Source organism: Lepisosteus oculatus, chromosome 8 (assembly GCF_040954835.1).
Source record: "Lepisosteus oculatus isolate fLepOcu1 chromosome 8, fLepOcu1.hap2, whole genome shotgun sequence".
Taxonomy (NCBI): domain Eukaryota; kingdom Metazoa; phylum Chordata; class Actinopteri; order Semionotiformes; family Lepisosteidae; genus Lepisosteus; species Lepisosteus oculatus.
In genome coordinates, this window is record NC_090703.1 from 4,609,254 (window position 1) to 4,626,090 (window position 16,837).

Consider the following 16,837-nt stretch of genomic DNA (forward strand, 5'->3'; position numbering starts at 1 on the left):
TTATTTGTTACCATTCCTTAGTTCAAAGATGTAAAAATCAAGGATTTCTACACACAAGGTCGAGTATCAAAATAATGACTTGTTAAGACTTGAAAATAAACATTGCATTTTTTAAGTATCTGAGGTAGAGAAAGAATTCTAGTTTCGGTTCAAGAATAATTTGGTTTTCTGCAATTCAGAGACGTCGGTACCCCTAACGCTCCGGTTTTCTGCTGAAGCACTTGAGTTGTAAAGGGCTGCTGAAATCATGGCAAGAGAGTGTCCAGCCTCACCTGTCATTAGTGGGATTTACCTTCTGCCCACAGTCACATTCCTGTATCTCACTGGATAAGCATGGATTTGATTACTGTCAGGAAACCACACCTGTGTGCGCTAATCTGGGAGTTCTTTACTGAATGCACAGGTTCAGTACGGTACTGGAGTGTTTTTGGAGTCTGAAAACAAAACTGGTCCAGCTATCCAAGACCTGGGCTCTTCCTGCCTTCAGTAAGGATGTGCGAGATTTCTTTCCTCCCCGCTTCCCCAGCCCGTGCTCCCGTCTGTGAGGGTGACACGACCGCACTGTCTCGCCGTGGCCGCTGGACACAGCCCCTTTCAGCCAGCGCCTCATCTTTCTCCCTTCTCTCCGCGCAGGTTGGAGCGGCTGGTGGATGTGCTGAGGAAGAAGGTGGGAGCCGGGCCTGTCAGGACAGTGATCTGATTGAAAGGTCGAGTCTGGAGATGTGGCCACATCTGGCGACCAGGCTGCTGCGTTTAACACTGTGTCAACACTGAAGCCTTAACTCGGCAAACAGTTGTTAGAAGTGGTGCACTCAGTCCACATTCCAAGCAGAGATCAAACTGAATCATAAATGTTTAACCACTCTGCTGCTGAGCTGTTATTCAGCCAAATGTATTTCCTTAAACACTCATTATCTGCAACGCTTTTCATTTTATTTAATTTTGTTTTATTCTTTTTATGCATTGCCTTTTAAAATCCGCGTGGGACAGGAGAAATGGCTCATTCAGCAGTGGAAGGGGTTCATGAACCCTCTCTACCACATCAGGTGTATGTAATGTCTTTCTAGGCTTTCTGGACCTAAACAAATATATTTTGGTTGTTAATGTTGCTATATGAATACATGTTGAGATCCACAAAAATACCGAAACCATTACAAATTGGGATGAAGCATGATGCAACACTACAGGGATGGTCTTTCCTTTTTTGTAAAGTGAGAGTGATACAGTTACTCAAACTGTGTCTCATATTACTGGTAAATCCGTTTGTCAAACCTGTTTTGTAAATCTGTTAGAATGCAAGGATAGTGTGAAGAGGCTGTCAGTATCCTGCTTCACTTTCTTGTTTAACGGCAAGACATTTTTTGTTTGTTCTTTTCTTGTTGTTTTTACCACAATCGAGAGGATCATTGAGATTTTAAATAGGGAAAAAAGGCCAGCACTGCCAAGCTCAGGTGTCTGATGATGAATGTATATCACTGTCATGAGGCTATCATGGTGTTCGTACAGTGACCATTCTGGAATAAAGAAACATAGTCTTTATATGTTTTTGTTCCAATTCCAAATTCATTTTCAGTACTACAGCAGTTAAAACAAAATTAAACCATTACTACATCCTGCCATTCCTGGATTCTGGATTAAACCAAAACTGCATCCTGTCCACCAGTTGCAGTTCCAGTGCTTTCTGGTGCCTATTTGTGTGCCCTGAGCCTTTTCACACGAGCAAGGAAGCTTGTGATGGAGTATCAGGCTTTTCATATCCAAAGTAGTGCTCTGTATGATGTATTAATTTAGGTCCTTGTTTAAATATGAAGTTCTCTGTTGGACTAAAGCTTTGAGAATGTATTTATTTTCATGTATCTCTTTGAAAACAGTCTTTAAAGTTAAGCATGGTAGGCCATTTAAAGAACTATGTAAAAAAAGGTGACTGACATCTGTAGATGGATTGTATTCTTCGAATTTTATAGCTCGTTGCTGTAACTAAAATGATAACAACCATTTGCAACACTTAACTTCTGATTAATCAGATAGTGCCTTTGAAAGCTATTAAAATGTAATTGAAGATAAAATTTGTCTGACTGCTGCTGCAGTATTTATCTAAGGTTCAGTTCTCTTAATGTTCTCATTTGGAACAGTTCATTGGAAAAAATCCCTCAATGAACCTGAAGATATTAAATCTGCAACATACTGATAACCCATTTATCTAAACCAAAGAATTATTTTCTGCACTCTTATTAACTGACTTTATTGGAGGTGTTATTGAGGTAATCTCATTATTCCCAGTCTCTTTAAGTAACTACTTGAAGGAATCGGAAAATTGGGATTTTCCAGCATGGCCATTTTTTTTATCCAGTCCTTCCAGTTTCTTTGCATGCCTTTATTTTCCAGTTAAGTGTGTAACAGGGGTATTCTCCATTTGAATTCACATATGCATTATGGGCCAGCATTAAAACTGCATACAACAGTGGGATCAAGCCTTTATTTTCCACCAGAGATTCATTGCAGGGGCTCACTGTTGGAGCAATTTTATCTGAATTAGAGAGATCTTTCTGCGATATCAATATGGACTATAGTTACTTAAATTGCTTTCTGAGTGTCACAGCTCTACTTCAAAATTCTCCAGAATCCCATTGGTTGTGCAGAGAGTTTTGTCAGCATCACAACTGGTAGCTACATATTTCTAAATCGTTCAACGCCGATGGCTAAGTCCATGAAAGTGCTGAGTTTGAAAACATCCCCTTAGTTGAGGCCCAGTGAACCTTTCCTGTTGTGCGCTACGATCATCCTTCATAAAAGTGCGTTTTCTCGGTGCGAACTGCATCGAAAAGATTAGTTTTGGCACGTATTTTTATAATTCCTCAGGATTACGCGTGTATTTCTTCCCTATATTGCCCACTCAGAGTGTTATACCCTTTAGACAAATTATCTAACCAGCTACTGAGGTTTGTAAATCATTCCAGGGAGGGAGGCTGAACATTGGGTTTCTGTTCCCAAGATGTGCACACACAGCGCTATACAGATCAGATAACTGTTTACCGTCATTGTTGCTTAACTTTGATTTGACCCCTAAAACAGGCCGTCTCTTCCCTCTAAGCCACTTTTTACCTACGGCCCTAAAGACCTCTGTCGTTGCCACTTTGCATACTGATAATTTATAAACACAGCGAGGGCCGAAGAAATCAAGCGACCTTTGCAGAACTTTATATACTTAACAATTATTTCCACATCCTTTACGCTTTCCCCTTCTGGTATTGAAGGTGTGACCCTAATGTGGCGCGCTGGTCCCACCGCGTCCCTCGCTCAAACAGCGGCGGCTCGGGCGGTGTCTGTGAGGAGATGATTAATGATCGGCTCTGGCGCAGAAAGCTCGCCGTCATCCCGGCCCGCAGCGCTCCAACAGTCTCTTCCAGTCCGGTGACAAGGGGGTGGGCTTGGCGAGAGTGGGCGCTGAGTTCCCCTCCCATCCAATAAAGCTAGACACTATTACAAGCTTGTCGATTCCACCTCCAACCGTAACCGTGGAGATAGCACAACCTGGGTGTCCCTTTTCTTTAAACCCACAGTCCCCCACAGTATGTTTCTCTGACAGATAATCCGGCCTGTGCTACATACATTGTCACAGCTGCTTTGTCCGACAACTATAGTGAAAGGCTAAAGGTTAGCTTAAATGACAACGCTATTTTTAAAACTGCGTATTTTTGTAGCTTCCCTACTAATATAATTTTACTATGACTGGTGTGGTTATTACCTTAAATGTCCCTTTGAGTGGGTTTTCAGAACGCTTGCTCCTTACGGGGCATCTTGGCTAAAGTTTTTTTTCTCTCCAAAACTTACAAGATTGCGTTACATGCTCATCTGGCTATCAAAAGGAGAAGAAGCCTGATTACCCGTTTTGAAACCGATCGGATGATGACAGGACTACAAAACAACTTTTTATACGCTTTAATTAAAAACGTGTTCCGCCAGCCCAGTGCTGAATGGCCTTCAGAGACAAGCGTGGCTGATCCCGTTGCTATAACGACACCAGATCTTTCAGGGCTTTTCTTCTTTAATACACTCCAATCTATACATTCATTTATTCACTACATACACTTTACCATTAACTTAGCTATAGCAACCGATCCATATGTACCTAAGCTTGTGACGTCTGCTTGAAAAACAGTCTCCAACAATTGTAGAGGTTCTGTGAAACAGACCAGTTTTTCTGAACTCCAAAAAATGATACCGGATCATTGCAACCATTTCTTAAAAATCACTATTCGCTTCTGTGATTATTATTATTATTGTGCTAGGGAGACAAATCATTGAAAATAACAAAATCGTTTGATTACAGTTACATTTGGACCTCATTAAACTAAATTGCATGGTGTGATTGTATTCCTAACGTTTAAGACTTCGATGTTTTACATCACTGCCAGCACATTTGTTTTGGACTCCTGGAAATGCAGCTCTTCAAACAAGTTGTTTTAATGCCTCTGTTCTACCCTTCGTGTTTATTAACACTTTAAGAAATGCATCTCCATTTTTGTCACATTTTTATGATGATCTGATTAAAACATATTAACGGCTATTCTTCAATTTTGAAGTGTTTTTAAATTTTAGTAAACTCTGTTGTTCCAAATAAATATGATATACATATTTTCATATATTTTCCTTTAAGTATTTGAATATCCTACGTATTTAAGAAGATACATTTGTGAATTAGTTGAAGAAATAAACGCCCGGTTTCATAATGATGCCTCTCTAATGTGGTTAAGCAGCATTATTTTTTATTTTTTTATTGTGTTTTTTAATCTGTTAAATGCAAAATAAAGGATTATTCCTCTGTTTCATGAGCGTAATGTTTCGGGTCTAACTTCAGTGGTTTTGATCATTTTACTTGAATGTTGTGTCTGGACTCCTTTTCGAGGTTGATCCAAAAAAAAGTTTATTTAATGTCGACGAATCTGTTATATTCATTTTTTATTTTCTGCTTTCTCCGTGCTGTTTCTGGGACTGGGTTTTGTAGCTTCATTCTAGCTTTGCGAGTGGATTAATGAAGACACAAAACACGCGATGCGCGGAGTAAAGACGGAGACCACCAACCTGATTTAGGCAATGCATATTAGAAAGACACAAAGCTCTAATAAACTTCTTCCGTATAATTTTTAATGGAAAACCAGCTGCTTCTAAAGCTGATTTCGGATAGAGATCTCTCTCCCTCTTCTCCATAACCCTTTGAAAGCTTCTTTCTTTCGCCTGTGATTCTGAAGGGGTATGGCTTTGCTCTTTTCGTTGGCCAAGCACAATTGTGTTATTGGAGATAATGAATTCAATCCCCATCAAAAGGCATTAGAAGCGCCTCGGCCCTGTAGTGGCTTTTTAAACTAAGAATGAAAAGATAGAGAAGAAAGGTCTACGGGTAGCCTCGCTGATGGCCGCTTTTGAAGTAAAAGGGTTTCAGCATTGTTGTCGAAATTTTTGTCCATAAGGCTGAAGAAAGAGCCGCGGCTTTTGATGGGGATATGAGAAATGCCTTCTAAGTTGGAAAACAAGTAGCCGTTGAAGTCTAGCTTCTGTGCGCTGCCTACTGGTAACATATGTCTCGCATTAATAAAATCTGGCCTAGAACAATTGACAAATTCAAAATGGAAGGAGGGAGACACCTTATTAAAAAGACAAGTGGCCTTGAAGACGTTGAAGATGCTTATCATCATCGCGATCCATATGCCTCTTTTTTCAAGGCGTGCAAAGAGTTGACCATTTGTCCGCCTGTCCATCTAAACAGATAGGGGATGTATACGTATCTTACATTTATTCTGTTGTGTGATATTAATGTGTTGAATTTCTGAAGCTGAATCTATGAGATACCGTAGCTGTTCCGAGATTTTTCGCGGATCGATTAGTCTTCGGCAATTCCCAAGATTCGGTATCCCGAGCCCTGCGCTGGGATTAGATCTTCAGTGCAGCGTTCAGGTTCCATTATTTATCTTAAACGAATAATCGTTTCTACTTACTTAATCGTGTTAGGTGACGCAATTTTTAATCACTCGCGTTGCGTGTTAAACATTAATATTGAAGGGGAATCACGTTTTCTCCTTTAATTTAATGGCTTTTATATGGGTAAATAAGTTTTAAATGGTACACAAACATTTTATGAAAATCTTATACTGTCCATATATGTGCAACTGTCAGAGAGAATATTAGATTTTTCGTGAAAATGTAGGTAACTTTAAACAATATATGCCTTTCAACAAATCAACAAAATCGTTCATTTAACACACGTTTATTTAAATTTGTTTTTCGGGTTAGATTGTCTGAACGTTTGAGGGACAGAAATAATTATAACTTTCTAAACAAAGGGCTCCCACTTTTCTGGGTAATGGTAGTAATCATAAAACTCACACGTACCTCGAATTCGTGCCTTTCCCCTCCCCTTAAAAGTTAAATAATTAAAAAAATAAATCTGAATAAGGACAGAGTTTCACTTCTTGCGGTTTACTATGCGGCGAGATATTATTCAGGGCGAAGTGAAAAAAAAAACATGCGCATTACGTCTGTTTAAACAGCAGTCCTGCATTTGGGAACTTGATTTGTCCAAAGTTCAGAGAATTCTGATACAAACACCTCTTCTGTTTACGCCTCACAAGGAAAATCGAGAGAGACCGATTAATCTTTTATTATTGTACTAATACATTTGGACGTCAAAATATATTCACTGTATATGTCATTGTGTCCAGGTTTGTTTCTTCTTGAATTTGTGTATTTTCTATGTAACTGTGAAACTTCATACAGGAGATTTATTTAAGTTTGTCTCTATTCACTTCCGACGAAGAATGGGTGAAAATTGCTGCCTATAAATGCTTAAATGGTAGGCTTAGACTGATTATTAAATTAGGAACTGGGGTTCTCCTTACATTTTGGTACAGATACATACACCTGCTGAAATAATAGTATTCACGGCAACCTATTGCACTTGCTGTTTAGGAGGTTCAGTTAATAGAATTGTTTGTAAATTTGTCCTTTTTAACTTTGCCGTTTGCTGGTCAACAAACTCGTCAAACAGCAAGTCTTATTTACCTCTTCTGAGCGATTACTAATCGATCTCGATGAATATTGTGAAATCAACAAAAAAAAACTTCATTGATTTCTGAAAAGTAAACTCTTTTTTTTCTGAAACACCAAGGAGCCTTTCTGCATCTTTAAACTTAGGAGTATTGTAAATATTAACATTGCCTGTACGAAACTTGGGAGGGTGACGCTTGTCTGTGTGTAGGCACAGAAAAAGTCGGTTATTAGCAATTTCTAGCAGCCAAAAATCGTATTCAAGATGAAATGTGTGTATATTTTTAGCTGTTGTATAAAATAGTTAAGCAAATAAGGCAAATGTTTATGGTGTAAACACTTCCTGTGATATTCAATGTAATGAAAGACCAATACATATCTAATCGAATTTATTCTTTAGAATATTTATTTGACGTTTTCATGTATTTAACGAACAGCTGATTTTTCACAGAACCATTGATAAAAAAATTAAACATAGGCGTGCTTTTAATTAGACACAAAAATAGGTTTACCCGTGACATTTAAACAAAACAGATAAAAAATATCTGACGCGATCTCGACAGTTAGCTGCTTTAATTGATGAACGACTGTTATTCTACACAGACCCGGGGCAATCAGTTGTATTCTTAATACTGCAATAAATTATGAAATAAGTATATTTCACACTTCCGCTTTGTGAAATAATATAAATGTAATTCAGTGGATATAAACTACCCGCATGCGGTAATGAATTAAGATATTAAATTTAGAAGCAATTACAAATAAACCATCGCCGAGTCTGGATATAAGGTCTTCATCCTGTATTTTCCTAAACAGCGATGAGAGCGAGTCAGGGCAGCTGCTGAGAAACCCTTTGGCATCAGGGTCTCAGTAAATTTCGCGCATTTTCTGTCCGCAGAGTAAACTCCGGCTTCTCTCAAGCAACTGCTGTTGCAAACTTTTGTGAAAGTCCTTAACGGTGGACATGGAGAAAATGTGGTTTTTAAAGACATGCTGTACATAGCCTAAAAAGTTCACATCCCAAAACGCGGACACCTAAATATCCCAGGGCGAAAACCATCTGTAGTTGATGGTCGTTTTCCCTTTATAACAGTTAATTCAATTTAAATATGTTAAAAACGCTGGACGTTGGGAATCTCACGTAAGGTGCTACTTTCAGAGTTGCGATGCGTATTGAGGTTATTTAATGCCGAAAGTGTCACTTCACCTGTCGGACATTTTTTTTTAATTTTCCGATCGTGAATATCAAGCAAAGTGATACGTAAACGACTGCGCTATTCATGAAGTGCTTTGCTATCAAAAATCAACCATAACAATGTCTTGACGGCTTATTCATGAATATTTCCTATAATTTTTGTTTTAAATGCATATATTATCCTCTTTATTCTAAAATAAAAACTGCGTCATTGAAGCGGTATGTACATCACGCTATTTTATGTGAGTTTTTTATTTGTGGTACAAGAGTCAGACAACGAGGTGTTAAATTTAGAAAACGTCTTAAAATCTGTAACAAAAAATGAAATAAATAGTTGCGCCACGTAACTGACATGTGTTGCTAGAAGGTATGCTTGTCATAATAAGTTTTCAAACGTGAGTAACAAACATTCAAACTTTAAAGACATGCTCTGGTAACACAGGTTTTCTAAAAAAAAACGTATTTACCAGAAAAATAAATATTTCATTAAACGTGGGAAAACAAGATTTTGTCTTTACCCGATGATGTGTATTTTTTAATCAAAACTCAACGAACGGTTGACTTCTAATTTTAAAAATAATTCAACCCATGTCCCTTTTAATAACACAATTTATTGATAAAATTGAAACGTTTATCACAAAAGTACGAAACTAGAAAGACAATAAACGATACGCTTTTACACAAACTCTGTGTTTTTAACGGTGTTCAGTCCCTTCTCCAGATTAGACAGCTTTCCTAACTCAATTCACTCCATTTTATTTGCCCATCGGGGGGCAATTACAAGATAATTAAACGAATTTCATGGTTCCTCAGCCAAAGTGTGTGTCCACAAAATACCATGATCAAAGTAAAATCTGTTCAGGTTCAAAGTCCCTTCATGTAAGGTTACAAATAACAAAATGATGGTTTGGCTTAATATGATATTGTTGATTCCCCCGTTTCAAAAGGCCATGCGCAATTTCAGCTCTCCCTGCAGCTGTATAAGCAGTCGGCATTTTCTTGTTTTGTGTTTGTTTTAAATAAATCTTACAGTGGCGAAAATTTTTATTTTTGTTTGGATCGGTTAAGTTTTGTTTAAACGACAATTCTTGAAAACATAAAAAAAGGAATAGTCCGCTTTTTATCACAGCGGCGCCGCTGACGGCCGTGAAAACGATTAAAATTACACTGGCGGCGATTCACGTGGCTTTCAAGAAAGGTGTCAATTAAATCATGATAAATACAGGAAATAAGAAGGACTCGCACACGACCTGTTACTGTTCAGTTATCTTTGCGGTAATGTCCATTAACATGTGAAAAGGGGATCTTTCGCTCTTTTCAAAAGCCTATTTCATGAATCTTTTATCACTTTACCTCCCCAAGTTTATCACCACCAAAAGGATAATTTTGCTGCCGGGATATATAATAAAAATACATCTAGTTTTATTAACACTACTGAGATAATATTGTTTCGTGTAATATGCAATTATTTGTAACGCAGGTCGGGATAAAATAATAATAATTGCAGAAGTGGCGCGTTAAGAGTAAAATTTAAGGAGAACACCTACATGCCTTAAATATATATATAAGATCTTTATTTACATCATACAAGACACTGTGAAATAATTATAATGGTTATATAGATTTTATTTTTTAAAAGGAACATGCAATAAATTAAAACACATTTTGGCATCTACCAAAGTAAATATTTGTAACAAAATACAATATTGTTTTTTTTACGAGAATATGCATGATCCCACAAAAAGAAAGGTCAATTGTAAAATATCACAACAAAGACGGGGGGGTTGCTTAATATAGAAATGTGGGTTTTATTTCAGTTTGTGCATTTGACCACGGTGGATGAAATGCAGTTTCTTAACACAAAATTGTACTTTTTCGAAACGCATATGTGCCAAAGAAACAAAATTATACAACCAACGCATAAAAAATGACAACACAGATGACCTGAAAGGCTGAAACACAAAGATTGTGTGCTTTTTTGTTATTGTTGTTTTTTTTTTTCATTCAGCTTTTCCAAGAGACCTCACTGACCTTCATTTGGACATATTGCAACAAGGCTGTAAACAAACTTTGGTGCCGTCTACAGCTGGGGGGGGGGGGATGATACAAGCTCAAAAAAGTTTTAAATACACCTTTGCAGGGCGTCTGCAATGATTCTGACTTGGGTTATACAATCATTCAAAGGGCAGACCTTTACAGTATACTTTTTACACATACACATTTTTTGTACAATAAAGTAACAGTCCAAATGCACGAGGCGTGTGCAATAACAAAAGTGTGTTTTTCTTTCTCTCTCCAGTACGGAATAAAGCAGCTGAGACTAAGAGGTGTTAAGGACAGGTCTCGAATACACACCTTGATAGTAAGAGGCTTCTATTGCTGAAGGGTCCAAGCTGGCTCGTCCGCCCATTGAAGTACTGCCCAGCGGCAGAGTGGCTGAGATGCCAGACCCGTAGGAAGAGTATTGCAGAGCCTGCTCGTACGCTTTTAAGTCCAGTTTGTGCTGCTGCTCCGAAGAGGACATGAGGTTGTTGATGGAGAAGGGGTGGTTGAAGGAATAGTGGGGATCGCCCTTGAGGTGGAGCTGGGGCTCGTGGGCCATCGAGTGAGGGGGAAGGGGGACGGAGGCCAGCGCGCCGGCCGAGCTGACAGCGGGGTGGCCCTGGGCCCCGCCGGGCTTCAGCTCGCCGGCGGCCGTGCCGCTGCCGTGGTCCATACTGTGAGGGCTGGGCGGCTGGTTTGAGCTGGAGATGGAGCCCGACTCCATCGGGCCGGGTTTGGCGTTACTGCTCTCGCTCGAAGGCGAGCCGGAGCCCCCGGGCTGCTCCTTCCTGCCGTCCTGAGGCCCCTTCCCCCCGCCAAGCCGCTTCTCGCACTTGAACCGTTTCTGCCTGCGAAGGTAGCAGCCGTTTTCAAACATATTTCCAGAATCCGGGTGCAGGGCCCAGTAGGACCCTTTGCCCGGTTTGTCCGGCGACCTGGCCACTTTGACGAAACAGTCGTTGAAAGAAAGGGAATGCCGTATGGAGTTTTGCCACCTTTGCTGGTTCTGCCGGTAATACGGGAACAGGTCCATTATCCACTGGTAAATTTCGCTCAGCGTGAGCATCTTGCTCGGCGCCTGCTGAATAGCCATGGTTATAAGAGATATGTAGGAGTACGGCGGCTTGGCGTGCGGGTAGCTTCTCCTGAACGTTTTGGTTTCCCGTGCCCTGTTCAGGTTGGGCTGAGCGTAGGCCATGGGGCTCATGGCTGGGCTCATGCTGGAGTAGGGGGTGAGCGCGTTCATGGAGGCTTGCGGCGCCGGCATCGCGTTCATGTTCGACGGGCTGAGAGCAGCGCCCATGGCCGATACCCCGCTGGTCATTCCGTTCATGGCGCCGGGGCCACTCGGGGGCATGCCCGCCATGGTGCCGGGGCTCAGCCCGGCTCCGAGTCCGGTGTTGGCGTAGGACATGTTGAACGAGCCCGAAGTCATGTTCCCGCTGGTGGACATGCCCATGTAGGTGTTCATAGAGTTCATGGATCCGAGACCCGCGTTCATGCTGCTGTTCGGCACTGATGAGTAGACCTGTACAGCAAAGGAAAAACAAATATTTTTACATATAAAGCCCCACATTCAAAACCGCAGGAACCATTAAAAAAAAATAACCAAATCGTCTTTAAACTCGTATTTTTTAGGTTAAGGAAAACAGCTGTAGGCTAGTGCGGTTAACTCGTTTGTTTCACGTTAATGTTATATTGCGTTTAAGAATTAAAGATATTACTCAGTTCTTAAGTTGTTTGTGTAACCTGCACTTATTCTAAATTATCTGTTCAGACATGGCGTGTTGAACAGAAAACATTGATAACTACATGAAAAGAAATACATTACAATCTAGGGTAAAGAGGCGAGGACCAAGAACAGAAGTGTACAGAACTGAATGAATACATTTGAAATTGTTTTGCATATCATGTATAAATGTGGGGATACATAATAAGCACAAAAACGTCTCTGTCGTAATTTGTTCATTACTGAATAAGTCTTCCAAAAATATTACCTGTCTCCTCATGAAAAATGGCCTAAGGTTTCACGGTAAATTATTCAAAAACTACGGTGATTTATTTACATTTACTGAGCATTGCATTGAGAGATATTGCAAATGCTAGGACATTTTAATATAAGAATATCTGAATAATACTGGATGTGGATTTGCATAAACGCTAGTTAGATGCTAAATTATATTTGTTGATGGTCTGTTTCTTCCATTATGTTGTTGAAACCGTTACATATTTAGTGAAGATAAAATCTCTGCTTTATTTGGCCTGTTTCATTTTTAGATCCCTGTGAATTTCAACTGTGTGAAATCGTGTGTGTGCATATATATGTGTCACTGCTTCCTCTGCTGATAAAATAAGGTTAATTATCTTCCTATTGCGCACTAAGTATAGCCACGGTGCTGCGAGCCTGTTTTTATTATTTGTTGACGTTCCTCGATAACTTGTCTGTTAACAAATTAGAAATGCTTGTCTTCAGGGCCATAGAAAGTCACTCAGAGATCCGTGATGTTCAGGATCTGACCTCACTGCTGCCACCAAGCGTTTCCACAGAATTGGAACTCAGGCACGCTGGATTTGAAGTAAAAGCACACATATACAGTGTGAAAACTGAAGTTTTAAAATGATTCATTTAGCTCAGACACCCACAACTTTACCCGGAACCCCAGAGTCTAATTGTTTTTACTTGGTGTAACTGGAGAAAACAAACTAGTTTAAAAAGAAAGATCAGTAAAAAAAAATCATTTTAGTGAGGAACATTTCAGTTCTGTCTCTTTTTGACATTACTGATGCTCGGTTTTCTTTCTAAGCCTCATTAAATTTTGTTTCTATTTCCAAATAGAAAAAAAAATACTTACCTCTTGGGCTTCAGCGTAATAGCTGCTCCAGTCTGGAGTCTCGTGTCCTTCCATTTTTACTGTACCCAACATTATGGAGGAAAGCAGCAAAATGACACCATTCAAACTTCAAACCAAAAGTTAGAAGGATTCCGTTCAAGCGGTTCGTTCTCAATAGCCGCTCTGTGCAGCAGGATGGTGGAGGAGTGGGTAAGCGCTGAATCTGGTGTGAGTTAGGAGTTTGGCTCTCGGCTGTTACGTAGGAGCGGAACAGCCCACCTCGTTTTTCATTTGTCCAGATCCCATGTCTTTATCTTCGCAAAGGAACACCTACAGCTCCGCCAGCACACCTGCAGCGGTGTGTGGCTCGCTGCTGCTCCGACGGGGGTGTCGGCCCTCGTATTGCATTGAAAAACAAGACTTGAGTTTGTAAACTAGATCAACTACTTTGGACGGGCAGCGAAACAATACGAAAGGAGCCGGGAGCCGGATTGTTTATCACGATCAAATGAGAGAATAGACCTCATACTCCAATCAAGGGAGGATTAAATACTTTTCAGTAGAAGCTAATTTACATTGAATGGACAATACTATTTCTTCACAATTACAAGACGGCAAAGATATATATCATTTAGAAAGTATTTTTTAGCAAAACAAATGGACTCGAGTCTGTTATGAGGGAGTGTATAACTGGCGAATATGCAAGCACTCGTAATACAATGTTTAGTAGGCTTAACACACACACACAGTGGGATAGAGGTTTTCATTTTTAATCAAGGAAATTCTTTATTCGACCATGTTTTTTGGGGTTTTCGGAATTGGAAATGGGACCTTTTAAATACCCAGTGCCCGAAAAGGCTTGGTCTTGTGTTTGCTTCTTTTGTTTTACACTTAAAAGCATGTATACAGAAGGGCAAAACCGCAAAAAGCCACGTGAACGTCAATGAAATGGAAGTACCGCATTGACAAAAAGATCAAATTCCACGTTTAATATCCAAAGAACAATTCATGCTTTTTAATTATTACAGTTATCTGAAATGTACACTGCGAGGCATTATACAGTTCTCAGTGCTGCCTATTGCAAATATTAATTTAAAGCAGTTAATTTATTAGGTTTCTCTATTTTTATAGTTGTCATTTTGCATGGTAGAATACCCTTCTTTTTCGATACTACGCATTTTTTAAACTAAAAAATAAAACGATGTATTTTAAATATCACTAGACGTCTTTAAAGTTAATATAGTGTTAACTGTAAAACAAGCATTAAACAATATTATAACCAAAGCGTTTTAAAGACTTAACAGCGCCTCCTAAAGCAAAACAATCTATCTAAAACGCACCAGAAAAGTGTTTTTTTTTCTTACTATTTATAGTCTCGATATTAAAATCTAATGCCTTATAAACTGAATGGACAACTATCGCTCCGCACAACATATTAATCATCGACTTTTAAAATATGAGTTAATACGTTAATCGAGGAACAATAAATTATTTCTGCAATTTGGGTTTGCAGGTGTGTAGCATCATTTCTGACTAGGACACAGCAGGGCCGAGAGGCCTTCCGCGGACAGAAAGAGAATTTGGGAATGTCTAAATACTCACATAATGAAGCGATTTCAAAACGTCTAGCTTCTTACATCCTATAAAGTCTAAACATAGAGTTTTCTTACGGCCGCTTATTAAATACGAGTTTTAGGCAGCGTTTTATTTGTATTTCAAATGTTTTTTTTGTTTTCATTCATGCTGAAAACTGTAGTTCTTTCGATCTCAGTAAGCCTGCTGTACCGGAGGCGGCCATCGTGTGCTTGGAACAGGCGTCGTGTTAGCAACCTCTCTTAGTCCAAATCTCCTGCTTTGCGCACACTGTTTAACATAGGACACGGGGTTCTCTTTCTACTGTAAATCAATTTATGTGTGAGTAACAAGGGTGATTATCACCCGGGATAGGATTAGCTCCCAATGATCTCACTGTATGAGTGTGGAGAATCGATTTCAGCAAAACAAATAAAATATTTACAAGCCAGGCTGCAGATGTTAATTTTGCAATAGGCCTGGTAGAAACAGAATAACATATACTAAGTAAAATCGGGCTGATAGGTTATCCATGTCTATTATTTATCTGAATGATCGCAGACTTACGGTTGTGAATGTTTTATTTTATCTAGTTTCTTCTGCATCTGAAAAGTATGTGAAACCAAGTAATTTAAGGTATCGAGTTCGTTCCGTAGACTTGCGACTACGTGGGTTCTGGCGCTTGACTTAACAAACGCATCAAGAGCCGCAGAATTAAGTTAATATGCGTAAAAAAAAACTTCACGCAGCATATAAATCAAGGGATTTAACAATAGTTTTGTGCGACAATCCACAATACGCTTTTAATTAATTCTAATATTAAAGACAAGCTTTTGTTAAACAAATTAGGCTAATACTTATACATATTTAGATTTCCTAGTGTAAACATTGGAGGGCCCTGGTACAGAATAAAAATAAAACTGCCAGGCCTCTTTAAAACACTGGTGTTAAATCTAATTAAGCTAACAAGCAACCTTTATCTGGTTATTTTAATGGCAATCGTTTAAATAATATTCTAAGTGTTATCAGAGTAGGACAATACTGTTTTATCGTGGGCATGCCCAATGTTTGAAAGCGCAGTGTGCACTGAAAATCTTAATAAGACGCTTAAAAGTTCTTCGTGTTACAGAAGAAATATTTTGACCGCAATGCGACCAGAACAGAGCACGTAAGGTGAGGTTTGTTTCTGAGCGCTTTGAGGACCGGTTCACTGACTTAGACAAGCTATTCACGGAGACATCCTAACACAGGCTCAGGGCTTTGCTACATATGAATCCCAGGCGGCAACTTCGTACTGAAACTTCACAAAACCAAGCTCCACTTAGCAAACTGTTTATTCCCCGCCCAAAGTCAACCCATTCGTTTAACTTACCGATACGTTTATTTCAACTGAACTGGCTGGGACAGCGCAACAGGCGGTAGTGCTTATTGATGTTATTTCTTGGTTGCGGTTGTGTTTAGTGTTGTTTTTTTTTTTGTTTAGTACTGTATAACGTACGGCTTACCATCATAATTGATTAGGCGAACATAACATAACAGCCTCAATAACGGCAAGTCATGATATTATCACATTCCCGCTTTCACGAATTTTGTCGTCAAGATTAAACATCGAATTTTTATTCTTTATTATGGTTAAAATAACGACTAACTAAACGCAGTACTTAGGTCAATCACACGAGTCATTTGTTAGCGTATGTGTGAATATACTCTTGTCTAAAAATGCATCAATACATCTGTAATCCCATATAAAAATGTTTGAAAACATTTGATTGTTGCTGTAAGGTCACGCATTTTGAATTTACTTGTTTAGAACATCCATTCATCCCAATTCTCCTCCTCCTCGTTTTCTGTCTGGAATGATAACAATGATGTGAATAGGTCTATGCTCTTATTACATGTAGTTCACTGTAGTCAGGATGTCCTCTTGACCTCTTCAGTGCGTTGTAAATGTTGCATTTTATTAATCATTCTGCAACTTCGAAGGGAACGTGGAAGAAACGAAGCAAACGGTTTAATAATAATAAAAAAACGGAGTTTCTGTTCAGTAACAACCAGTAACCACACTGGTTCAGTAGGAGGCACGGAGTGGGTTGCGTCTCAGATAGTGTGGGCTTCGTGTGAAATCGCCTTCCGTGGCTTCTTAAACGCGACCGTG

The 16,837-nt window shown here is 39.3% G+C and overlaps 2 protein-coding genes across 4 annotated transcripts in view; one reads left to right on the forward strand and one right to left on the reverse strand.

Moving 5' to 3' along the window:
* The window catches only part of mipol1 (mirror-image polydactyly 1), a 72,428-nt gene extending 67,596 nt beyond the window's left edge, over positions 1–4,832 (forward strand). For all 3 annotated transcript variants that reach the window (XM_015350581.2, XM_015350582.2, XM_015350583.2), the window contains one exon: positions 634–4,832. In XM_015350581.2, the coding sequence (XP_015206067.2) occupies positions 634–700 (67 nt within the window). In that variant the 3' untranslated portion in view covers positions 701–4,832. The remainder of the gene's footprint in view (positions 1–633) is intronic.
* A 5,009-nt stretch (positions 4,833–9,841) lies between these two features.
* Positions 9,842–13,321, reverse strand: foxa1 (forkhead box A1). The gene is made up of 2 exons (XM_006632150.3): positions 13,132–13,321; positions 9,842–11,807 (listed from the first exon to the last, which is right to left on the reverse strand). Exons 1-2 carry the CDS (start codon positions 13,201–13,203, stop codon positions 10,557–10,559), a joined length of 1,323 nt encoding a protein of 440 aa, XP_006632213.2. The 5' UTR covers positions 13,204–13,321; the 3' UTR covers positions 9,842–10,556.
* Positions 13,322–16,837: the final 3,516 nt, after the last annotated feature.

Excerpts from the sequence above, each read along its gene's own strand:
- foxa1 (XM_006632150.3), bottom strand. The coding sequence starts at position 13,203 with ATGTTGGGTACAGTAAAAATGGAAGGACACGAGACTCCAGACTGGAGC. Across the intron at positions 11,808-13,131 it reads ATTACGCTGAAGCCCAAGAG|GTCTACTCATCAGTGCCGAA; the intron begins GTAAGTATTTTT and ends TTTGCTGTACAG.